Raw genomic sequence first — 26,501 nt, 5'->3', positions numbered from 1 at the left:
GGTGGGCGTGGCCAATGAGGGCGCGCGCGTTCCGGCCCCGCCCACGCCGCTCGGGGCTCCGGCTCGCTTTCCCTTCGGTCGCCCAGCGCCATGGCCCGCCTGCTGGTGCTGCTGGGCCCCGCGGGCAGAATTAGCGCCCGGGGCGGGCCTCGAGCCTCCTGGCTCCTGGGCGCCGCGGCCCCCTGCGCCCCGCCGCCCCTGTTCCTGCCGCTGCTCAGACCCGGGTCAGACGCCCGACTGCTGTGCGCGGCCCGCGGGGACTGCGGCGGCCACCAGGTAAGCCTCTCCACCCCACCCCGACTCCGGCGCCCTGAACCCGGGTCCACTTCCGCCAGAGGAGAGCTTTGCCCGCGAAGTTGCCCGAGACCAAGCACCTCCAGGGCCCCGGACCCCACATCTCTGCCAGCCGAGGCGGCGATCATCCCAGCTGACGGCTGAGAAACCGACCGGCAAGTTTAGCCATCTGCCCAGGTCGGCGTCTCCAGCGGAGGGGGGCCCGGGTTCCCAAAGGGCCGACCGCCGAGCAAAGTGTAGGTGAGGCCTTCGCTTGGGGTAAGTTGGCCCTGAGTCGTTCCCTTTTGAAGTCACGTTAGGGTCTCCTCACTGGGAGTTGTTAGAGACGAGCTAACCTTATCTAACCAAAAGCGCAGACTTCAGGCCAGACTCCCGCAAGAACTGGTGTTATTTCATTGCGGTTGCCTTCTCTGTATAGTTAGTGGAAACCGGTTCCATTCAGAATGGTAGTAAAGGCATGTATATATATACATTATATATAATAAAACAATTGTTTTTCCTTAAAGAAAAAGTCTAATGGAGAGAGGGGACTAACGAGTTGTGTTGGGACATGCAGAACCCGGCCTCCTGCCCCACCAGGGTCTCAAGCTTGGCACCCGGCAGTCCCTTTGCCTGGGTACCACCATCAGGCCCAGCTCTCACCAGTGGTGTGACCTCACCCCAAGGCTGAAGACCTCTGAGCCTGTGGGCTGACCTTTCAGGGGCTAATAATAGCACATCCCCAACCAGAGTTTAAGGGACAAGTCTATGAGCTGATGCAGGCCTGAGCATGGTGCTAACCTAGCTAGCACTTGCTGAACAACTGTTCGGTGGGCATTGGACCCATGTCCTTACCATGCCTCCTGCACAGATGAGAAACTTCCTTCCCTGCCTTCTCCCCCATCAGACAGATCTTGTCTCTAAGTCCTGAGCCCAGTTTGGGGGTCCTTGGGGGTCTGGCACCCTCTGCACACACCCAGCTGCTTCCTGTGATTCTTCATGGCTCAGCCCTTCCTCCAGGAAGCCTTCCCTGACCACCAGTGATGCCCTGGATGCCTCCATTGGCCCCCTTAAACCCCTGGGTGTGGATCTTTTCTGTACTCATCATCTGGAATGCTCTCCTGACCTGCTTGTCTGTCCCAGCAGCCACATCAACCTGTCCCCAGTCCTGGTCCTGGCACTGGCATGTACTTGCGCGCACGCGCGTGTGTGTGTGTGTGTGTGTGTGTGTGTGAGAGAGAGAGAGAGAGAGAGAGAGAGATGTGTGTGTACAGCAAGCATGTCAAACTCAAAGGCTAACATGGGCCAAATAAACATGGTTTAAGTTTATGTGGGCTGCAAAAAAAAACAACAAAAGCTAGGTTTATTTCGATAGAGACATGCTGAATACAAAGGGCTAAAATAAATGAGTAATCGTTAATATAAAATAATAGAACATTTTAATAAAAATTAATATTTTTTCTTGAACATTAACTTACCAGACACTGAATAACTGCACAAATTAATAAGCGTCATGCAAATAAACCTATTTTTCTTGTTCTCCGAAAGCGAACTATTTCCTGTTGCGCACACCAAACTAGTCAGTCCAAAACTAATGACGTAGCAATCGGCTGCTAAAATATTCGCTGCTGGTATTAGTGGAGAGAAGTGGTGTGCCTGCGCGTAAGGCGCGTAAGGGAAATGAATGCAACACGATTAAAGTAATCAGTCATTAGTGAACATTGTAGTTCGTTATTAATGATTATGTATAACAGGATATTATAAAAATTAAGTTACAAAATTTTTATTAAAACGTTTCTGCCGAAACCGGTTTGGCTCAGTGGATAGAGCGTCGGCCTGCGGACTGAAGGGTCTCAGGTTCGATTCCGGTCAAGGGCATGTACCTTGGTTGCGGGCACATCCCCAGTAGGAGATGTGCAGGAGGCAGCTGGTCGATGTTTCTCTCTCATCGATGTTTCTAACTCTCTATCTCTCTCCCTTCCTCTCTGTAAAAAATCAATAAAATATATTTAAAAAAAAAAAAAGAAAAAAAAAAACGTTTCTTACATACCGTTATATTGCCTGGGCCGCAAAAACATTTGTTGTGGGCCTCATGCAGCCTGCGGGTCGCGAGTTTGACATGCTTGGTATACAGTGATGGTGTAGTCCCAGATTCCCTGTGTTCCTGTCTCTACTCACTAGCTCTGTGGCCTTGATCAGATTCTCTCACTTCTGTGTCTCAGTTTTCTCATGTGTAAAATGGGATATTAATTCATATTTCATAGAGAGTGAGTGGGAAACAAGGTAATGTCCCTGGCACCTGGTACATTCTACCTTTCTGCTCTCCTCGCTGGTGTTTCTCCACAGCACTTGTCTCATTTAGCCTTGCTAGTTTCCTTTTCTGCTGATTGTCCCTCCCCTCCAACTACTAGACCTTAGGCTCCCAGAGGATGAGGTTTTGTCTGCTCTTTTCATTACTGTACCTTCCACACTCGGAGCAGTGCCTCGCACGGAGCAGGCACTCGTGAGTAAGTGAGGAGCATAGACAGGCAAAGGCCTTAGAAACAGACTCAGGTTTGATCCCAGCTTTCACAGTAATTCCTGTGTGATCCTCGGAAAGTTACTCAACCTCTCTGAGTTTCCAGGATCCTCATCTGTTAAGTGGGGGTGACAGTAGTGCCTAACTCACAGGGTTGTGGAGAGGATTATATGAATTAATATTTTCAAAGTACTCAGAACCGGTACAGACTAAACACAACATAGTGTTTAGTAGTAATAATATTTATCAAATGAGTGAAAACAGGTGTCACCCCAAACAATGTGAGCAACTTGTGAGCAAGATCTTTGGTTCATTCCTCAAACCTTCCTGCTCCTTCTAATACAGACTTTTGTACTTTTATGAATAGTGGAGGGGCATCACACACACACTCACACACACGTATATGAAAGTACTATGTCTAAGTACAGGCACTGGGATATAACAGAGTCTGCATCCCAGGCAGGGCCTAACGTGTAAGGTGATATTTCACTAAGAAATGAATGTCTGAAAAGTCTCCATTCCTTACAAGTCACCTCTTCAGAACTTCCTTTATTTTAGCTTTAGTCTCCTCCAGGGTAGGAAGAAAAATGCATGGCTCACAATGCTTGAAGATTTTTCCTCCTACACCAGTGGTTCCCAAACTTATTTGGCCTACCGCCCCCTTTCCAGAAAAAATATTACTCAGCGCCCCCTGGAAATTAATTTTTTTTTATTTTAATAGCAATTAAACAGAAAGATATATGTATTAATGTTTCTACCTTTTTCGTAAAATATAGTAAAGAAAGGTGTAAATTAGAAACATTGAAGTTTGAAATTATGAAACTATTTATTGAACTCAGAATAGAAAGGTAATACAAAAAAAGTTAAAACAAATGCACCTGTGGCCATCACCGCCCCCCTGGATCGCTGCAGCGCCCACCAGGGGGCGGGAGCGCCCACTTTGGGAATCACTGTCCTACAAGGATAGAAGGAAGAAAATTGTCCAGGTCAGATTCTAACTCAGGAAAGTTAAAAACCATCCCTTGTGTCTGGATATTGTCCCTCCCACTCCCTTGCAGCAGACGCTGATTATTTTGTAGCTGGAAGCCAGACTGCCTTGTTATGTCTCTTTTTGGGCCAAAGGCCTTTTGCCAAAATAGAGGTGGTAAAATAAAAGGGGGGGGGGGGGGCCCTCCACAGAGACAGCTGCGCTCGGTCCAGTGCGCGGACAGATGAGCATCAGTGGGCTTGGTCGGGGCTCCCAGCCGACACCAGCCTCAGTGAGAATGTCGGTTGCCACTTGGAAGTGCGGTTCGTGGGTGGTTCGTACTATCAGGGCCCAACACCTAGCAGCTCTCCCATCTGCAGTGTGATTATGAGAGGAGCAGCCATTCGGCTGGTGGGCGGCAGATAGTCAAAGGCTGCGAGGAAAGGGGGTCACGTGTGCTGGCCAACCAAAAGGAGGAGACTGACCACAGCTTCCCCCCCCTCCCCCCCCCGCCCCACCCCAGCCCTGGAGGTCCCGGAAGTGTCCTCCTTTAGGAATGTTCCACTCTTAGGACAGGATGGGGACTCTGCTGAGGAGCTTAGAGGCCGTGTGGCTGGGTGGTGACCAGCACAGTAACCAGTCCAGGCACTGCCAGCCAGCTCATCGCTCCCCCACCCTGTGTCCTGCCTGTCAAAGCGGGAGCGACAGGGTGGCCACATGACAGGGTTTGGGGGATTGTTATGAAATGACGCCTTTCAAGCGCCAAGCCCAACGCGGGACTCAATAGGACACTGGTGGTTTTCAAACCTTTCCAAAAACGCTATGCTTACCACCTGTCAGAATTCAATCTGAGACTCCGTCGCCCCTCACTGGCCCTCCCCCTTTGTAAAGTGTTCCTTTTAAGTCTGAAAAAAACATGCAAGTCAAACAAAAAGGCAGTGAGAAGTACTGTTCGTCCCCACTCCCACCCCCGTGACCTTAACACAATTCCCAGGGAAGCAAATAGCATTTAGTGAAACATTTCATTCCAAGGCCAACACTTCTGGGTTTTGGGGGCTGTGTTTTTTCAGCTCCAACTGCAGTTTGGGAACAAAGAGGGTGCTCTTCCCATCGGGAGTAAAGACAAGACTCTTTTAACTTATAAATCGGAGTTTTGTAAGGGGGGAGGAGGGGCAAAAATGAGTACCTGTTGTGTGTGATTAAAACTCAGGGAAGATTCTGGGCAAACAGACCAGCAGCGTCTGGGCCCCTGGGGACCACGCAGAGGTCCAAGCTGCTCCTGAGCAGGCTGGGCAGGGCTGGGACGTGCCCTGCTCTCTGGCCGGCACACCTGGTTGAATGTGGGGGCCTCTGCTGTGTGCACTGCTGCCCTGTACTGTTTCATTTTCACTCCAGGGGTCCTCCCCTACCTCTTGGGGATTCTGGGGCTGTCACGCTCGTCCCTTTGAAGTGCGGCTCTAAAAATACAGGGAGGCCGAAACCGGTTTGGCTCAGTGGATAGAGCGTCGGCCTGCGGACTGAAAGGTCCCGGGTTCGATTCCGGTCAAGGGCATGTACGTTGGTTGCGGGCACACCCCCAGTAGGAGATGTGCAGGAGGCAGCTGGTCGATGTTTCTCTCTCATCGATGTTTCTATCTCTCTATCCCTCTCCCTTCTGCTCTGTAAAAAATCAATAAAATATATTTAAAAAAAAAAAAAATACAGGGAGGAAGGCGCCCTGGCCTCTGCCAGGCCAGACCTAGAGCCGACCCAGATACTACCTGCCGGGAAGAACTCTGAGGTCTGTCCAGGGCTAAAGAAATCTGATTAAAAAAGGCAAGCTCCATATTGGGCGTTTTCGTCTTTGTTGTCTAATCCAACGCTTTTGGCTTTTTTGTTTCTTCCAAACATTGCAGACCCCGTAGTTCTCCGTAGATGTTAGCAGACACCACGCGCAGTGAACTGTGTCTGTGTAAATCCCAGCCAGTGTGTATGGCCCGGAATTGGGCCTTCCTTTATCTGCGGGGATCACAGGGCAAATCTGATTCTGGAAGTACACGTGCCGTCGCTTCTGCTCTGGTTTTTTGGGCCCCACGTGCTTGTTTCATAGCGATTAGCATGGCTGTCGAGCGCTCAGGCTCCGCTCGGGCCACCTGAGTTCCAGTTGTGTGGCTTCGGGCTGGTTCCTCGGCCTGAGCTGGTTCCTCAGCCTGAGCCGGTTCCTCGGCCTGAGCTGGTTCCTCAGCCTGAGCTGGTTCCTCGGCCTGAGCTGGTGTTGCTCCTCTGGAAAGTGGAAAGAGCAACAGTATCTACTTCCAGGTTTTGGGAAGATGAAAGCAGACAGCGGATGGACAGAATCATGCGAGTGCTACCTGGCCCAGAGAACGTGCTTAACATAGTGCAGTGATGGCGAACCTATGACACGCGTGTCATTTTTTTGGTTGATTTTTCTCTGTTAAATGGCATTTAAATATATAAAATAAATATCAAAAATATAAGTCTTTGTTTTACTATGATTGCAAATATCAAAAAATTTCTATATGTGATACAGCACCAGAGTTAAGTTAGGGTTTTTCAAAATGCTGACACGCTGAGCTCAAAAGGTTCGCCATTACTGATATAGTGTCATCATTGCCTCCAGGTCTGAGCCCTAAGGCGTTAGTGCCTCTTGCGGATGGAACCACAGACCTGGAGGCTTAAAACAACACACATTTACTACTTTACTGTTCTGGGGCTCAGCAACCTAAACTGGGTCTCACAGAGTTAAAGTCAAGGTGCTTGCTGGGCTGGTTGCTCCTGGGGGCTGTGGAGGAAAGCCCACTTCCTGTCCAGAGGCGCTGGCAGTCCTCAGCTCTGTCCTGTCCTCAAGCCAGCAGGGAGCACCTTCCAGCCTCAGGCTCTGCTGCTGTCCTCACACCTGCCCCTCTGGCCCTCCTGCCTCCCTCGCAGGGACTCTTATGATCACATGGGTCCCACTCAGAGAGTCCAGGTTGACCTGCCCATCTAAGATCCTGAACTTAACCACATCTGCAATATCCTCTTGTAAGGTGACAGTCTCAGCTTCTGGGGACTAGGACTTGGACATCTTTGGGGCCATCATTCTGCCCATCCTACTAGTTCCCAGCCTTCACTGTATTAGTGGCTAAGTGGGCATTAATTAGCCTCAGCTCCCCAAGTAAGACAGAGGGTAGCTGGGCTCCCACAGCGGAGGGACGAGTGGAGCACTGTGTGATGTGGAAGCTGGTGACCACCACTGACATCCCTGCTCCTGACCTGGAGGCTCCCCCTTCTTTGATTTGTGCACAGAACCCCAGCAAAACCACCACGACAACAGTCAGCGACCTCAGCAAAACAGAGGAGAAAAAGCAAAGCAAGTCACAGCAGCTGAAGAAGGTTTTCCAAGAATACGGAGCCGTCGGCGTGTCGGTGCACATTGGAATCTCACTAGTCTCCCTGGGCATGTTTTACATGGTTGTTTCGAGGTGAGATTGCTGACAGTAACAAATGTTTGTTTTCTACTGTCATGGGAGGTTTTTTGGGAATAATTACTTTCTGTCCAAGACTTTTTATTCTAGCTACTGTCATCACATTTTTTAAAATAATGTAAATCTCAGAGCCAAATCGTTGTCTCAGTGTAACCCCTTGCTCTAATAACTGTTTTGTTTTTGCCTCTTTGCCCTCCAGTGGTGTGGACATGTCAGCCATCCTGCTTAAGCTCGGATTTAAGGAGTCATTGGTCCAGTCAAAAATGGCCGCGGGCACAAGCACCTTCGTGGTGGCCTACGCCATCCACAAGCTGTTTGCACCCGTCAGAATCAGCATCACCTTGGTTTCCGTGCCCTTGCTTGTCAGGTATTTTCGGAAAGTGGGATTTTTTAAATCTCCCCCTGCAAACCCTTGATGAACTCTTCAACTGTGGGCCTGGAGACCCCTTTCTGTTAAATTACACAATTCGGATTGATTTTAGGGTTGTAGGGATTTGTTTGTTTGTTCTGGGGGGCAGGGGCTACTTTCTATGTTCTCATGGATAAGTTTTACTTTTGCCAGCAAAATTCGAGTGTTTAAATAATTGTAATTTGTCCTGCTTTATAAATTTTGTTAGGGCTACTCACCATAGGGCTTATATGCATTATCTAAAATGTCAGCGAAACATCACAAATGAGTCATCGTCAGCTGTTAGCTTACTAGCGTACTTTAGAACTGTTCCTCTGAAAGATGGCCCTAGGGGTCCATCTTTGTTCACATTCTTAAAGAGCAACGATTCATTAAGCTAATTTTAAAATTCCCTTGCCTCCAGTAGTTGTGGTCAGGCTGCCTGCGGTTTAATATGCAATATTCTGCAGAACAGCTGCCAGTGCTGCCATTACTGAAGCAGAATTGAAGACTTAACAATATGTAATAATTAGCGTCAACACCTTTACATTCGTTACACTTGTCTGGGGGAAAGGAAAACAAGTATTTCCAGGGTGTTTCCTTAGTCCCAAAATCCCGTCAAATCCAGACAAGCCGGGGCCTAGCTCAGGTTGTTTTTCTCAAATTTCCTGAAAGTAGGTCAGGGTCATTTGTCTCTGTCCAGGTGAAATGTGGAAACTTGTCCAGCGGTAATGGCGTCCTGTGGCTCCTGCAGCCCAGGTCCTCAGAGGATGTGGACATTGCACATATGGAAAGCTGAGACAGTCCTGGCCTAACCCTGTATCTCAAACTCCAAACATTCCAGAACTGTCAGTGTTTACATTCTGTTGCTGCTTATGTTTTTCAGCTTGCTAAAATTATGTACAGTAACAGAAAGATTTTGAATCTCACTCTAAAAAGGGAAGTTAGTAGCACTTGCTATACATGGAAGACAACTGTGAAATACAGGAGGCGGGGGAGGGAAGGAATGTCTCCATTGCCTGGCCTGGCGGAGCCGTCCTGTGGGACTCAGCATCAGTCCATGCTGCTGCCCTCCAGGCTGCACTCACACTGAGCTCCGGCTCCACTCTGGGAACCGCAGTCTAACCAGTTCTGCCCTGGTCAAGGGAGTTAGTTGTGTTTCTCTTTCTGGCTCCCTTTTTTGCCCCCCATCTCCCAGTTTGTTTAATTACACTTGGGACAATCAGAAAACTAAAGGTACTATATAATCTGACAGTCCTGATTTTATGATCTGGCTGTTGACAGTTCCCTAGTAATCCATGTCAATCACTTCAGTTTTACAAATGTCATTATGGGATGAATTCCCCATTTGTAAGATCTCTAGAGTGGATCATTTTGTTGTATTCCTTTCAAAGCAACTAGCTCAGTGCCAAAAGGTTTTACCAGTTTCAGGTTGAAACTGTCTTTCTGAGACATCCACACAGCGGATCGAGATGCCCGATACTGGTTCAAGGTCACTCTTCATGTGGATCAGACCAGCATTTTCTTTTCTTTTTTTTAGTATGTTTTTATTGATTTTAGAGAAAAGGATAGAAACATCAGTGAGAGAGAAACATGATTGGCTGCCTTCTGCACGCCCCCCACCAGGGATTGAGCCCACAACCCAGGTATGTCCTGACAGGAAATCAAACCCGTGACCTTCTGTTTCATGGGTTGATGCTCAACCATTGAGGCACACTGGCCTGGGAGACCAGCATTTTCATCTCATCTGTCTTTAAACCATTGGCTTCGGGCTTCTAACCCCTTTCTATATCAAACAGATCCCTCGTAATGCCTATGCAAAAAAAAAAAAAAAAAAAAAACACCTGACTCCTACAGATTTAAGGGCTTAGATTTTAAACTTTGATTCTGTGTTTGGAGTGATGGGAGTGGACTGAAAGGGCAAGCAATAAAACTAATTATCACATCAAATAGCCATAGCATCTCTTCTAAGCCCTGACTCCACTCCTCTCCCATGGCCAGTGGTCAGAACAAAACAGCAGAACCGAGAGGGTGAGGAAATTAAAGGATCATTATGTCAGCTTACCAACAAGATCTACAAATGGCTTGTATTTTCACTGTTTTTATGCAACTAGAAATAAAACGGATGATCTATTTTTAACATGTAAAGCTATTGTTCACCTCTCATTTTTTTATCTAACAAAATGAGCAGCTTAAGTGCCGTGAAACAAACCTCTCTGTAGTTTATGAAACTTTGCTCTTCTGGTGAGCAATAATTGATGCTGATTGTGAAGCAGCACTGTGTGACTATAATGGGCTATATTCTTGCTGTGTGCGATTCTGGTTGGGGAAACCGCAGAAGTTTAGCTACTATAACAGGTAAAGTTAGTCACGTCATATTAACTATAGCTGGGGTGGAGAATACATGAAGTATTACTACTTTGGAAAGTTGGTTCAGCTCAAAGCTAATTGGACACTGCAGTTGTGTTTTAAAGTTGCCATGACTACTTCATCAACATTGATATGGAAGTGGGTGTTGGCCACTTCCTTACATTTAGGACATTTTTGATATTTAGTCTCTTGCATTGAAAGTTGGCCATGAAAGCATACTTTCTACTAATTCTCAGTAAATTCAAAACTTCCACCTTTTCCTTCGTCCTTGTCAAGTTGACCATCTTTGGTTGATGAGCAGATGACGCTGGCAACTAGAAACAGATATGTAACTGCATGTTAGGAGGCATATAGAACATGAGACCAAAAATGGGACAGACCTGCTTCTTGTGGCACCTGCTCATTTCCAGGCCAACAGTGAACAGGTGAAGTCACCCCCATACTCCAGACCCATGTTTGTGTATTTGTTTCAAGTGTACACATATGCTGTAACTCCAGTGTAATAGAAAAATAAGCCCCCCAGGTGTGCCATGGAGCCAGGTGACCGGAGAGCACAGAAAGAAGCCTCCAGCTGTGTTGAAGGGGCTTCCACTTTTATAAGCCACAGTGAACAATGGTCAAGCCCAGATCCCTGTTTGGGGAAGAATGAGAGATTCTGGTTAAGGGAACATTCCTTCACCAGAGCATCAAGACAGAGACCACACTTGGAAAGTCAGCTTGCAAAGAACCAGCTCACCCCGTGTATGGGGCTCTTTGCCATCCTGCTGAGATCAGGTCAGAGCCCCGAGGAGGGCAGGCGGGGATGTGGATGCCCATGACTCCTCCCCCTATCTCCTGACCACCTGCAGCACTGGCTCAGAGCCCTCCTCCGCTCAGTCCCTGTGCCAGCCCAGGAGCACCCACTTCTGCTGCGTGACTGTCAGTTGAGTCCCCAGGATAAGGACCACCCACTGAGGAGTCCAGCTCCATGAGCTGGGCTGTCACCGAGCACTGCACTGCATGTCCACTGCCTAGAAAAGGAACTAACACTTTATGGGCACATGGCACAGTTGAAGGATGGAGGGCGCACCATCTGCCGCGCGGTCACAGCCATAGCTCCCCACTCCCGTGCCATGTTTCCCGCCATCCTCCTTCAGCAGCAGGGACTTCTCACCACACCAGCCACCAACCTTTAAATCCTCCATGTCCTTCAAGTCTCAGATGCCACTTGATGGGCACCTCTCCCAACTCCTAATTACCCCATCACAATCTGTCCCCTCCCGCCCCCCGCCCATGGTCAGTGGCCATTCTCCCAAGCTGTGTCCCCCACCACTGCAAGTGAGAGAATGGAGGTGTTCATATGCCAGCCTGGCTCCAGAACCTCAGTCTTGACACCACAGCCCTGCACAGGCCTCTCTGACCCGCCACCCCACACCCACCCGCACCCCCAGTCCCAAGCCAAGCCCAGCACTGCTCAAAGGGTGCACTGTGAGCTCCTGGAAAACACTATAATTTCAAGGTTATACACGAGAACTTGAAAAAGAGTAACCATTTTGTATGTCTTAATGTATTTATAAAAACAATATATAAACCATGAAAAAACATTTTTTAAAAGTACTTAACATTTAGAACTGGCTGAGACACTTCTCAACTGTGTTCCAAGCAAGTCCCATGATGGAGGAGGAGCCTGTGGTCCTGTTTCATAGAGTCTCAGGCAGGATGAGTGGTTGAGGAGGACTAGCTAACCGGCCAACAGGGGAGACAGAGCATCCAGAAGGGACAAAGTCTATGCACATCTCTTTATTTTAACATTTAAAAGAATCACATATTCATTCTGACCACTTTACCAGGTGTGGCCACCCAGGAGGTTACACACCACGCAGGTACCTGGGAGGTTATTGCACAGCTCCTGAACTGATCGGGTCAGGACGAAGGGGCCACTCTGCCCACAGCCAACTCGGAGTTCACCTTCCACAAGGACCCTTAGTCCACACGGGCTGCAGGGCGGCGGCACTTGCACCTTGCCTCTGGAGGATAAAACCGGTGAAGTGAGCACGATTCTCGTGGCTACTTGCGCTTCCGTGTCACGTTTATTGAAGTGGAACCTTCTATACTTTTCCCTAGCGCTGCGCATTGCAAGCAGGCAGTCGGTAGTAGATTATGTCAGGAGTGTGTTCTGACCACTGACACAGCAGCCCTGGCTCAGAGGCTCTCCCCCTGCAAGAGTCTTAAGATTGCTTGCTGGTTGATTCTTTGGATTTTTGGCTACTTGATGGTTTTGAGGAATTTGCTGTGATCCAGGGGTGTTCCAGTACTTCTTTCAGGGTCAGCCTTTGGTTGGGGTTATGCATCAACAGTCTTGAAATCAGGTCCCTGGCCCCCTCTCGTACAAAATCAGGGAATGTGAATTCAACCTGGAGTAAAGTAAGTGACAGGCAGTCACAAAACGTGGTTTAGAGAGAACAGTACAAACATTCAGACCGTAGCCTCAAGGGAAGGCTGACAAGGACAGAAAGGGCTCTAACAGAGGTGCTGGGCCCCTTCCAGTTGTGTCTTACCCGAGATATTCTTTTGTAGGTCTCTTGGTATGTGCTTGCCTCAAAAGGAGGCTTCCCAACCAAAAATTCATAGCAAAGAACTCCGAGGCTCCAGAGATCCACCTTCTCATCGTGCATTCGGCCTTCAATCATCTCCGGGGGCAGGTAGTCCAGGGTGCCACAGAGGGTGGTTCTCCTGGAAGAGGGAGGTGCAGGTTGCCGTGCTTGTTTCAGAGATCACAGCAGCTGCTAAAATCATCAACAACTACCCTACCATTGACCGAGTGCTCTTCCTAGGCCAGATCCTGTGCTCTGAGACAGGTGCTGTTCTAATTCCCCACTTTTTTACAGGAAACAGCTTCAGAGAGCTGGATAAGATCACAAGGCTAACAACCAAGCCACACCCCAAATCTGTCCAACTCCAGGAACTCCTTAAATGATGTAAAAATAAGAAATTTTAAGTATCACTGCTATATAAAGGCAGCCATACAAAGTTCTCTGTAAATACAATGTAGCATTTCTTACATCACAGATATGCTAAGAAGCTTAAGAGAGGTGACATTGATGACAAGAAACTAAACTGTCCCACTGTGACAGCACATGCTGCCTTCTGATACAGCACTGGTACAAGAGACACTAAAATTGGAGGGCGGCCTATGAAGTTTTCTTGTTAAAAATATTCTCCAGGCCCTTTGGCCCAATTTCCAGCAAATACAGAGGATGAAAGACAAAACTAAGTGTCACCACATGCAGAAAAATCCATTTTAAGTTGTGGGGAAACTGGTCTAAGTTTAAACAAAAGAGACACAAATATAATGCATGGTTCTTGGTTAATTCTGATTTAAAAGAACAGTTGTAAAATTTGGTGGACAACTGGAGAAATCTGAACATGGACTAAATATTAGCTATTACCACGGTTATTAATTTTCTTAAAGAGTGAGGATGGCTGGGACCAGACAGGACAGCATCCTTATTTTTAGAAGATGCACACTGAAGGGCTCGAAGGACAAAGCATCATGATATATGCAACTTATTTTTGAAGGTTCACCAAAAAAGTAGACACAGCCCATATGGCAAAATGTTAACTGTTGAATGTAGGCTCTGGGCAGTGAGGTGAGCGATCAGCTATCAATTCAGCATCTCTGTATGTTTCATTGAGTTTCCAAAGGCTGGAGAGAAGCTAATGTGGCAGACAAACCGGGAGCAAAGACCGTGCTGATGTTTGTTGCTTTACATTAATTGTTCTTCGCCAAAGAACAGCTTGTGCTGGGTCATGCCTGGAGCCCAGCGAGCACACAAGCGTTCACTCAACTAAATGGTGACTGGAGACTAAGAAGCCAGCTCCCTAGACAGTCAACCCCTCTCATCACCACTGAGGTGCACAGTAAACAGCACCCAATGACCTGGGAGCCATTATGGTTATTAATGTTTGGGAGGTAGGGCAAAGTGACCAGCATTTACACAAATGTCCTTTTCAGAAAAGAGTAAGTTATCTTTCCTGCCACAGTGATGTCACTGGATAGTTAAGGTAGAGTTTTAGCCCTGTGATGCCACAAAGCCGACAATTCTTCATTGTTTGCCTCAGCAGGTGCCAACAGCGTCCAGTGGTGATAGGCAACCAGATTTTTTTAAAAGCAGATTCGATGCATTGCTAGAAACAATTTACAAGTGGTGGGTAATGAAAACAAAGCTCACCCCATCCCATGGCACCTATTTAGGCTAGACAATTTCTTTTAAAAACTAGATTTGATTTTTTAAATTAAAAAAATAAAGTAAAACAGTTCTTTGAATTTTTTAAGTAATCGGGCTATAGCTTTTTAAGCCCTACCCCAAAGTGGACAAACTTCTATCAGTAAATATATGCTTGTAAATGTTCTATTTCACATGTGGTTTCAAAGGTTTATTTAAACCCAAATTAAATTTAAAAGAGTAGAGAACTTTGCTCTGGTTTGCAAAGTTCAGTTAAGCTTTAAATTGTTTCCTTAGCTTGATCTCTCTGCTTTAATTTTAAGAGAAAACAAGAAAGGACTGTTCTGTTGATGACAGCAGACCAAAGAGCATCTTTAACCACCACCCTGAAAGTTCCCTTCAAACCCATTTGGTTGTTGGCATTCCGGCAGAATTGTGCCCTCAGATCCAGACCTTGGCAGGTGCTGCCCCGCCCCCGAGAACTTGTCGTAGTACGTCAGGCGTACTCTCCTCTATACCTGTTATATCTGTTTACTTACCTCTCCCGTTCATTAGCCGTTAAGGACATAAACTGTCTTTAATCCCAGGCCTAGGACACAACAAATAGTCCAAGTGGTTGCAGAATTAAAATGTCCTGGGAGACACTATTTTACTATCGGGGTCTAAATTACTCCAAAGTATTATGTCAGTTACCTGTCCCAATTCAGCACAACACCTATGCTTAGGTACTTTACTCTCTAGCTCATGCTTGGCCACTGGGGCTTTTGCTAACCCCAACAAGTTCCTCCTCAAGTTACATACCTGGAGGATGGGGCATGTACAGACCACCCAAAATCTGCAATCTTAAGCTCTCCAGTTGATCCAAGGAGCAGATTCTCTGGCTTGATGTCTCTATGAATAACTCTCTTTGAGTGGCAGTATGACAGGGCATTTGTCAATTCTGTGATATACTATCAAAAAAGTATTAAAATCGGTGTTTTAGATTTCATATAACAAGTTAATTTTAGACATGTTTTCTGAAAGAAAACCCAACATAGACTTTTAACATGTTTTGTAGATTTTAAAGCAAAAACTAGAACCAATTGAAGACTCAAAAAAAAAAATCAGTTGAACCAAATTGGTGTTCAGCATGAAGTACAAGTTATTCAGCGCAAGGTTATTTATTTGCTAACACAGCAGATGGGACATCGAAAGAGGAAAAACAGTGATGGGCTATAACTACATCCCCACATGACAAATTATGGCCCAGCAATTAAGAGAATACTGAACAACCAGTACAAATGAGGGAGTCAGACATAAACAATTTTTCCAAAACACCAAAAAAAAAATCTCTCAAGTACAGTCTATTCCCATTTTTAAAACCAAGATCAATTTGCAACAAAACGATTTGTTTGAAGCTAAACATTTGCACTAAAAATATGGGGGGAAGGAAGTCAATAATCCTGAACAACAGACAGAAACTAGAAGCAGGTATAGTATTGGCATGTTAAATTCAGGATAAACTAATTCATTAGCTTAAGAGTCCACAGCTGTCAGTCCTGTTGTTAGTTACCACCTCAACCAGAATGTGTTTTAACAGATAAGAACTGTTATTAGTACTGTATACTGAGAAAATGTATTTAGCTCTGGCTAAAGTTTGAGAAGCCTTTGTTTTCCAAAAGCTATTGCTAAACAGGACTGAACATTATTCCACACCAAAAAGATTTATTAAACAAATGGGCAAAAACCAAATGTCATTATCAGAAGATATTTTTCATTGTTTCAGCCAAAAGCCCAAGCCAAAATTTACACGATAATAAATTGAAAGTAAAGACAGAAACTCTTCTACACATTAGAATTGCAAAGGGCAATGGGCTTTCCTTTCAGTAAGTGAAGGGATACCTGAGGTATGTCCATACAATGAAATATTATGCACCAATAAAAAGAAATGAGCTATGTCAACCCCTGAAAAGATACAGATGAAATCTCAAATGCACACACTAGTTGTTTCCCACAGGAGTAGCTGGCTAACCATTCTGATACCACCATCCATGTACACAAGCACTGAATAATTAAACGGATGGAAGACGGTGGAATCCAGGTTTCCCAACATTGGAGTGGGAGGTTACAGAAAAGCAAGGAGGGTAGAATGATCCCCACGTAATGGACACATACTTTGCTGAGTACAGATACAGATGGAAAATGTAGACGTACTAACAGACACATGTATACACAGATTAGTTTACTCATGCTTCCTTGTCTCTGTCAGCTGAAGTAATGACACCAGTAGCATGAGCACACCCAGCACCCAGATCTTGTTTTCTAGTAACACATTCCAATAAAAGGAACCGGGGCTCCTGGGAGAAACGGTAATTCTGGGCCTGGGATAGGAAATATGCAAGATGAGGCTAGAGCATCTTGTAGTGTCAGAAAGCTTAAAATAAAAATAAAATAAAAAACACTGCACCCCCACAATGATGAGGGATGTCAAAAACACAGGAACCATGTGAAAGAGCTCCCAGTGGACAAAGCTGGAACAATTTGAGCAACAAAATAAAACAGTATTGGATTGTAACTCAAAGTATAAAATACTGATGAGTCCATACTAACAAGTGACTCAGTAAATACATAAGGAGAATTCAAAATAATTTTTGTAGATGCCTGCCCCACAGGAGGTGGAACATAACCCCGCTGTTTAAGTGTGACTGTGCATAGAGCCTTCCTGCGAAGGAGCACAGCATGGAAAGGGAGAAATTCGACAAACACGCCCTCAGCCAGGTGATTAAGCCAACACCACCGTGATAAGTCGCTGGGTACCCTTGATATGGAATGAGAACACGTTTTGCCTCCATGATCTTCTCAAACACCCACTGACCTAGTCTAACCATAAGAAAAACTGAGGATATCTGAACAAGTATGAACTTCAGTTAACAGTGATGTATCAATATTTCTTCAATTTAAAAAAATTTAAAAATATATTTCTTCGTTATGATGAATGTACCATACTAATATAAAATATTAATAGGGGAAATTAAGTGTGTATTACTAATACAGAAAATAGATCTGTACTATCTTATTCTGTAAATCTAAAACTATTCTAAAATAGCTCATTTAAAAAAAAAGGCCACTATTTATATACATTTCCACAGAAAAACAGCTTTGAAAACAAACCAGCCACAACATTCTATCTGGTACCTGATTTTAACTGTATATATGGTACAATGATTGATTTTTCCACTTCAAATATTCAATCCTATTAAGCTATCAGTGCATTCAATAGATCCACTCTACTGTAATGGAAGGCACATGGCCATGCAGGACAGGCAGGGCACAAGGAACTGGCTGGACAGTAAACAAGCACTTACAGTAGCAGTTCTCTGCTCATCAAACCTGGACAGTTTCTGAAGTTCTCTATAGACAGTTCCAAGAGGTGCGTATTCCAAAATTAGGTACACTCTGGTGGCATCATGGAAATAACCATACAGCCTGAGAATGTTTGGATGCCTGCAACAAAAGGTGAACACTCAACACCTGGTTTTAAAGCAGATACAAGACATGTGCTCAATACCAAACAAACTCTTTTTTTTTTAAATATATTTTACTGATTTTTTACAGAGAGGAAGGGAGAGGGATAGAGAGCCAGAAACATCGATGAGAGAAAAATATCGATCAGCTGCCTCCTGCACACCCGCCACTGGGGATGTGCCCGCAACCAAGGTACATGCCCTTGACTGGAATCGAACCTGGGACCCCTCAGTCTGCAGGCCGACGCTCTATCCACTGAGCCAAGTCGGTCAGGGCCAAACAAACTCTTGGTGTAAAACCAGTGGTAAAAGCTGGTTCTGGTCACAGGACCCCCCTCCTCACACCCCAAAACTTGAGAATCTGAAACTATAGACTTCACTCTAAGAAAAATATACATATCCACATATCCGTTTACATGCCTTTCAAGGGATTCGTGGACCTCAGGTTTACCCAAGACTATTATTTCCTTCCTTTAAGCTGTCTTTATTCTTGGGGGGGAGGAGGGGAGGACTTGGCTAACTATCAATTCCCTGCTAATTAAAAGAAAGAGACACGGCACTCCCACAGTAACTGGATACCGAATGCTACAACAGCTATAAAAGCGGTCTTCGAGAGACAAACGGCCGAAACCAGTTTGGCTCAGTGGATAGAGCGTCGGCCTGCGGACTGAAGGGTCCTGGGTTCGATTCCGGTCAGGGGCATGTACCTGGGTTGCGGGCATGTCCCCAGTAGGGGATGTGCAGGAGGCAGCTGGTCAATGTTTCTCTCTCATCGATGTTTCTAACTCTCTATCTCTCTCCCTTCCTCTCTGTAAAAAAATCAATAAAATATATATATTTTTAAAAATTATATATATATAAAAAAAAAAAAGAGTGACAAACGTGTGCAGCTGAGAGTACAAGTACAGCCCATCAGAGCCCTCAGTCCTTCTCAAGCCCAGCCAGGTGTTGCGAAGTAGGGATACAGGCATGATACAGACAGATGTTTAAGTATTACCAGCTGATTCAAGTTTGAAAAAACACTGGGGGGAAAAAAAAGACTCTGGCCAAAGTCAAGCCTGCAAACTCTGCTCACAATTCCGAGTAAGAGGTATCATCCCCCATATTACCCACCAAAAAAATCACTCCATTAACATAAACCTCCAAGATATTTTTCAGGCCCACAGCACATAAGTCTACAAAAATCTTCGGAAAATGATATATTCCATCACCCTCTGCAGGACAATGAGGCAGGCAGGCCTTCTAAGAAGCAGTTCACAGTCATTTATCTTCACTTGGAGTTCTGTGCACCACTCTTTGGGAGATCCCTGAAAACTCACCTAAGGTGGGACTGTATCTCTACTTCTCTTCTTATCTGATGCTCCACGCCTGCTTTCTCCAGCTGGGCTTTGAATAAGACTTTCAGAGCCAGGATGAACTTGCTCTGTTTTTCCCTCGCCAGGTACACATTTCCAAACTTTCCTTTACCCAGAGGGCGACCAATTTCAAAATCTTCCAAAGTCCATTGCCTTCTAGGAAGAAATGTGATCATTTTAAAATATCAAGAAAACAAATCTCTTCTAACAATTAATGAGTAGTAGACACACCCCATATGTAATTTTATAGTTATTTTTCAGAATGTACCATCTACCAGAACCAAGACAATACCATGATTAATGAGGTTCCACAGACATTAAGTCCCTCACACCCCCACCTGCCTGCCACTGGCTGTGAGTCATTGACAAGGAATAATGTAGACATTAGTGCTGAAACACTCAATGGCATTTCAGAAGGCATACAGACCTCTGAACAACACTAAGACCATAAGAGGGATTAGGTTACAGAAATGGCCAGGGAAGAATGCTTCCACACCATCTTGGGCTGCTTGCAAACTAACCACAGCCTCCTCTCCTCAACCCCCTGGGACATGCTAACACTCTCAGGGGTGGAGAACCACTCTGGTAAAGCAAGAGGGATGGATCCCACAGGGCATTTAGCGGGGAACCATTAGATTCTCAGAAAGTCTCCGCTAGGCAGCTAAAGCAAAAACGTGTGTGTTCATTCCTGCTCCTACCACGTTCTAGAATCTAGACCAGTGGTTCTCAACCTGTGGGTCGAGACTCCTTTGGGATCGAAGGGCATGTTTGTCACATTTCTCCCTTTCCATGCTGTGCTCCTTCGCAGGAAGGCTCTATGCACAGTCACACTTAAACAGCGGGGTTATGTTCCACCTCCTGTGGGGCAGGCATCTACAAAAATTATTTTGAATTCTCCTTATGTATTTACTGAGTCACTTGTTAGTATGGACTCATCAGTATTTTATACTTTAAGTTACAATCCAATACTGTTTTATTTTGTTGCTCAAATTGTTCCAGCTTTGTCCACTGGGAGCTCTTTCACATGGTTCCGATGGTCTTAGGCGACCCCTGTGAAAGGGTCGTTCGATCCCAAAGGAGTCGCGACCCACAGGTTGAGAACCACTGGTCTAATCTGTTTTTGTGATTAATCACTATACTTTAATTATGTTCAATTTGTAACAATGAAATTGGGGGTCACCACAACATGAGGAACTGTATTAAAGGGTCGCGGCATTAGGAAGGTTGAGAACCACTGATCTAGACAGTTCAGAGATTGACAGCAGGCTTTTAGAAACTATCTGGGGAAGATACCATAGCCATACTTTGTTATAAGGAACACAGTAATTCTATGAACACTGTCAAAATACACAATCATATATATACAGTCTTACAACATAACCCCGTTTTTTAAACAAACTTGCACTTATATATGTATATATAGAATACACAAACCATATGCAATGGTTACTTCTGAGGGTAGAAAGAAACTTTATTTTACACATTTCTGTAACAAATTCACACAAGCTTTTTCTAAAGTTGAAAAACTTGAGTTTCTAAGTTAACATCCATCATTAAAATCCCTCTTTTATAATTAGAAATATTTATATTTTCAAAGTTACAATATAAAGACCTCTTTATTTTTAGAGTTCCCAAAATTAAATTTGCAGTGAAATGGTATTTTCTAATAGAATGAGAGCACAAAACTTCGTAAGTAAGTAAAGCTTACTTTTTTGATTCTTCGTTTTTCTGTTTTGAAGCCACTTCCTTTTCAGAATTCTTTCCTACACAGAATAATTTAAAAACCTGTTTTTAGGATAACTATACAGAATAAGTTAAAAACCTGCGAACAGAAGTAAATCAAACAATGATCACCAAAATATTCATGATCTGGCCACTTTCAGTTTTCTTTATAGAAAAAGACTACCACAGCATAAGCCGACTGCCACCCTGTGAAGTTCACAGATTTCTAGAGTAAAGATGAGCAGACACGTATAGTTAGGCCTTCCAATAACGTGAAGGCTCCAGACTGAAGATTCTCCCCAAAGCCTGTTTCCAAATGAAGAGCTTCTAAGGCAGAACAGTCTTCCATCCATGACAAGCTCCCCCTGGTCACCTTTCTCCCATGAGGTGGCACAGCCAGCTGTCCATATGCTGCATACAAATAAGATCAACAATGTGCACCCAAACCTAAACCGCTGCCTGCCTTTCACGCTACTCCTTGTCAGGGGAAACACAGAACTAGAAGCCACCAATTCAGCAAGATGTACGACAAACCAATGGCACAACAGGGTGCTAATGTCGCTATTTCACCAGCCAGAGGCTGTGGGACATTGCCTCTTGTCTTTCTCTGGCACTCTGACCTCTAGCAGCAGCACAGCATGGTCTGCTCAGATATTCGAATGCAGGGCCCAGCTGGTTTTTCCTTCCATGGTTCACCATCTCAGCTCATGCCATCAATATAACCAGCCTCTCCATGTCCAGTTTACTTAATGCTTCTGCGTCCCAGCTTCCTCCTCTGTAAAACTGGGTTAGTGACTCTGACTACCTTCCTAGAGCGGTTACGAGGATTGAAAGACAAGGTGGATGAAGAAAGCACTCATCTCAGAGCCTACTGTGTGGGCACTCAAGAGATGGTAAATAGGAACCATTACTATCCATCCTGCCCCTCCCCACCCCCGACCCCCCAGTTCAGGCCTCCCTACCGTCCTGCGCCCCTGGGTGTAGCATTGCTACTCCAATGCATTCCACACCTCCAGATAAGCTCTCTTCAAGGCACATCAGTCCCTCCTCTGCTCACAAACCTTTCAGCAACTTCCCAATGCACAGGGGATGAAGCCCCACTGCTGAGCACCACCTATAGTGCCCACAGTGACCTTGGCCCAGCCTGCCTCAACCCATCCACTTTCCTCCATGCCATGAACCTTGACACTTGGTTCCTCAAATGTACCATGAGGGTAGGAACCAGGTCTTCTTCCCACAGGCCTGGCCCACCGAGAACTGTTACTTCAACCTGACATCAAGTCTCCTCCCCAATCTCAATAGAAATTATATAAAGGCTATATCAAACAATATAAAATACAAGTCTATACACTTGTCTTTTTTTTTAAGCTAACTAGAAAGCATGACTACACAATAAGTTTCAAAAAGCTGATTTACCAGGGGCTGGTGGCTGGGGCTGCTCACTCTTTTGCGTATTATTCAGTGGTCTGGACACAGGGCAAGGGCCACTGGTTGCCTGCAACTGCTTCTGCTTCAGATTCAGAACCGGTTTATGGCTGGAGACAAGCTTTTGTGCTTTTGAAGGAACTTGCTGGGAGGAATTCGAAGGACACAAGACCCGCTGAGCCTGGCCACTATTTGCAGGTAACGGATACTGAGAAGGAAATTGCTGAGTCACCAAAACACGTTTTGGACCATCACCAGATGGAATTGTAGTCTAGGTTAGGAGGGAAAAATAAAAGAAGCTTCAAGGTCTTCATAAACAAAAGCTGAATATCCTGAGAATTTGTTTCTGGTATAATAAAATAATGAGTGTCAGGGTAAGAGATGGAAGAAAAAAGCTATTTTAATCAGCACTTCTAAAGGACAAGGTTGGTATATGGCTGAAAGGAATACCTGAATGGCACTTCCTAATCCCTCCCCAGGCCCACCCTAAAACCATGCTCCCATAAACCAATGTTCATTAACTAAACTTCCATTTAAAGAGGAAGACAAACACTTCCTAAGAATTCAGTGACTTGGGAATTATGATTTAGCAAAAAGCTGCAATACAGAAACTTTACTAGTATACCAAAGTCCCATTTGCATTGAAATTTCTTTGACAATACATGTTTAGAAAAAAATGGGGGGGAAAAAACCTCTGACCCAGAACCTGGCTCATAGTGGAGTCCTAGGAAACATCCACTAACATCTGTTTTGACATTCCTCTGAATTTACACTCCCTGAATTGAGACCAGACCAAACTATGGCAAAGAAATTAATTTCTGGCCAGCAAGTACAGGCAAGCATTAGGCTTCTATTGTGTTCATTATGCTGCATACAATGGAAAATACAGACTTGAATAGGTAAGTATAAGACAAAATAGAACAAAACAGATACAGTGAGAGAATCAACAAAATGTTCCTGAATGCTGAGAAAAGTGGTCTAAAGTTACAAATCCAAAGTGAAGGTGAGAAGAATTCCAGATAGAAGACCGATCTCCATTTGGGTTTTATAAACGTGACTGAGGTTACAGATTATTCAGTTTACCTTAACCAGCCCTGAAATGCCGTTTTCTTTAGATTTGTCCATGATGCCTGAAAAGAAAAAAAGAACCTTTAATTTATACCTGTTATGCTAGATCGGGGTCCTAGCCTCAACAACACACAGAATTTTACACTTTTTCTTTGTCCGAATGAAGCTGACAAGAGGGCACTGTTTTCTCATGAGACATATGTTCAGGTGTGGGCCTTTCCCATAGACCAACGTCTCCCCTGATACTGTGCACTGCGTCCCATCCCGTCCCAGCCAGTCTCCTCCCATCACCTCCCCACCCTCCCCTCCCCTTCTTGGTACACAAACTTCACTCCTGAACTGACTCGTCCCTCTGCTCCATCATCTCCTCTCAAATGATCACTTTCATCAGTGTTCAAGCCTACTTCTACACCTGCTACCTTCATAAAAAAAAAAAATTCTCTTTACACTCGAACTGAACTCAAGGTATGACCACATCTCCGCCTCCCCTTTCAACAGCAAATCTCTGGAACAGTTGTCCACACTAATCATCTCTACTACCTACTACTTCTCTCATCCTCCTGGAGCCCACTCCCCTTAGCCCACCTCATAACTAGCCCCTACTGTCCAAATGCACAGGTCAGTTCTCCGCCTCCATCTTACCTGCGCTCTAGGCAGCATGACAAGCTCACTCATTCATTTTCCACTCCTTTCTTCCCTTAGCTTAGACATAGGCCTACAAAGTCCCAGAATGTGGACCCTGACCACCTTTATAACCATAGCTCCTCTTGTCCATTGCACACCAGCCATACAGAGTTCCTTCCTTTCCTCAAGTCTCCTGCCACAGGGCCTTGGTACTTCCTGTTTCCTCCACCTATAAAGCTCTTCCCCCAAATAGAAGTGTGGCTTGTTCCTTCGTTTCATTCAGTCTCTGGCCAGATGTCCCCTTTCAGACCATCTTTCCTTCATAGCCCTTACTTAACATCTTACTTGTACTTGTTTACTGACTGTCTCTCCAGACTCAGATATCCAGCTACCTATTCATTATTGCCAAAAAAAAAAAAAAAAAAGTAAGCTCTATGAGAACAAGGGCTTAGTTCCATTTTGTTCAAGGTCTCCCCCAGAACATGCCTGGCACATAGAACGTACACCAATGTTTGAGGAATATATTAACAAAGCAAATCAATCATAAAAATAGTTTATAACATTTACTAAACCCATCGAATCAGGCAGCGACCTATCAAGTAAGTAGAACATAAACAAGAAAGCAGAAACCTTTCTGTATTTTTCATACCCAGTGCTCTCTGAATTCCAGCATCCAATCAGAAAGCTCTCCCCTCCCCAAGTTCTCACAGCCATTCATCAATATGCAAATCACTCCACCTGGGAGATAGGCCACTAAGAGCCTACAGCAGCTGTTCTCAAGCTGTGGGTCCCGACTCCTTTGGGGGTCGAACTACCCTTTCACAGGGGTCGCCTAAGACCATCGGAAAACACATACATAATTACATATTGTTTTTGTGATTAATCACTATGCTTTAGTTACATTCAATTTGTAACAATGAAATTGGGGGTCACCACAACATAAGGAACTGTATTAAAGGGTCGCGGCACTAGGAAGGTTGAGAACCACTGGCCTAGAGTCTTCACATCAAACAGTGAGTTAGTAGAAACAATAGACAAGAGATAAAAATATATGCTTGTCTATGCAAATGCCAATTCCTCACAGGCTCTGCTTTCTTCACTTTCCCTCACAATTACAAGCTGCACACTGAGATCACATGGGCCAAAGGACATACAGTCAACAGTCTTCAACAAAAACTACAGACATTTGCTCCAATTTCACAAACTTTTCCTTCCCAGGAAGATGAATAACAAGCAGAACGGAGTGAGATTCTGATCCAGAAATTCTGGAGAAAGCTCAGGAAGATTGCTTGTCAGGAGGCTCTGCTCCACAGCCAGGGCCAGGAGTCCCACAGCCAGGGCCAGGAGTCACGCAGCCAGATGACCTCCACAGACTCCTGCAGCTCAAACAGGAAAAGGGTTGACCTAACAACACTGTGGGTCCAGGCTGTCCCTTCTTTCATGGAACCTACTAATGCCATCGCACGAATAACGAAGAGTGGAGAGGAAATGAAATGGGTGCTGCCGGAGAGAGTTTAATTCAACCAAGGACATGAAAAGTCAAGCACACAGCTACATCCACACCTGGTGAGGAGGGTTAGGACTAGAGTCAGAAAGAGAGACTTCCAGGCCCAACCGCAGACCCAACAAATCAGATGCGGCATGTGGACCATGTCCCCAGATGACTAGCCTGCGCTGGTCCCACCCCTAGTTCTCGGGGAAACAGCAGGATCACCTGGAGAGCTTGATGGACGCAAACACCTGAGTCCGCCCAAGCGATTCTGATTCATCAGGCGGGCCTACGTGTTGAACACGGACGCCCCAGAACCCCACATGGGCAGGCCAGGGTCTGAACGGCTCCAGCCCTCCCAGGGGGCCTCTCCGGGGCTGTCATTCATCCACACTCATCCACCTAGCGCAGGACCAGGGCCTTCCCTGGCTACCCATCCCCCGGGAACCCACACGTTTCTTTCACTGTTGGAAGCTGTCTTGCTAGGTCGTCGTCTGCCTCCTCGCCCCGACTAGAACCTAAGCTGCAAGACAATGAAGCCCTCGGGTCAGCTCTCTCACCCAGGTGCCCACTGACCAGGGCCATCCCGTCAGAAAGCACCCACCCCACCCCCAGCCCCCCATTCCGGGTGTTTAGGACACACCAAGCGGAAGGACGCCTTAGTACCCGGTGGCGGCCGGGAGCGCGCTGGGAAAGCGGGGCTGGGGGAGACGGAGGACAGGGAGGGAGAGGGGGGGGGACAGAGGACACGGGACCCAGGGACGCCTGCTCACCCCGACTCTTCCCTCGCCAGTCCCCGCCGCCCCACCCCACCGCCCGCTGCCCTCCCACCGCCCGGCTGCCCGCTCGAAGGCCACCCAGGCCTGCCGCCCTCGCCCTCCCGCCTCCCGGAGCTGCCCCCCGGGCTGGACACCTGCTGGCTCCGGCCTCCGACCCACGGCCGCCGAGTCCTCCGGAGAGCCGAGCCGTTAGACTCAGAGAGTCATTTTAAATGGGAGTTAAACTCTCTGGTCCGAAAGCCGATTGGCCTGGGCTAGAGAGGCGCTGCCTTCCCATTGGTTCACAGCCGCGCGACGGCCCGATCGGGTCCAAGGAGGACGGACGCGGCGCGCAGGCGCACTTGCTCTCAG

General features: G+C 46.0%; 2 protein-coding genes across 3 annotated transcripts; one reads left to right on the top strand and one right to left on the bottom strand.

Annotated features, from left to right (window-relative positions):
• Positions 1-71: 71 nt before the first annotated feature.
• On the top strand, positions 72-9,758 carry FAM210B (family with sequence similarity 210 member B). The gene is made up of 3 exons (XM_070419731.1): positions 72-276; positions 7,044-7,219; positions 7,422-9,758. The coding sequence occupies exons 1-3, from the start codon at positions 91-93 to the stop codon at positions 7,636-7,638; spliced, it is 579 nt and encodes a 192-aa protein (XP_070275832.1). The 5' UTR covers positions 72-90; the 3' UTR covers positions 7,639-9,758.
• A 1,986-nt stretch (positions 9,759-11,744) lies between these two features.
• AURKA (aurora kinase A) lies at positions 11,745-26,369 on the bottom strand. Of its 2 annotated transcripts, none has more exons than XM_070419729.1 (9): positions 26,285-26,369; positions 23,274-23,320; positions 22,182-22,461; positions 20,752-20,806; positions 19,008-19,199; positions 17,530-17,668; positions 14,987-15,135; positions 12,518-12,692; positions 11,745-12,373 (listed from the first exon to the last, which is right to left on the bottom strand). In XM_070419729.1, exons 2-9 carry the CDS (start codon positions 23,313-23,315, stop codon positions 12,188-12,190), a joined length of 1,218 nt encoding a protein of 405 aa, XP_070275830.1. In that variant the 5' UTR covers positions 23,316-23,320; positions 26,285-26,369; the 3' UTR covers positions 11,745-12,187. The 2 variants fall into 2 exon arrangements, with proteins under 2 accessions (XP_070275830.1, XP_070275831.1); XM_070419730.1 differs by having other exon boundaries at positions 22,182-22,398.
• Between the last annotated feature and the right edge of the window lie 132 nt (positions 26,370-26,501).

The sequence above is a fragment of the Myotis yumanensis genome, unplaced genomic scaffold (genome assembly GCF_028538775.1).
Source record: "Myotis yumanensis isolate MYYU_CA2020_CCGP unplaced genomic scaffold, mMyoYum1.0.hap1 SCAF_7, whole genome shotgun sequence".
NCBI lineage: Eukaryota > Metazoa > Chordata > Mammalia > Chiroptera > Vespertilionidae > Myotis > Myotis yumanensis.
The sequence above is the reverse complement of the archived record's forward strand: the minus strand, read 5'-3'. Positions and strand labels throughout refer to the sequence as shown.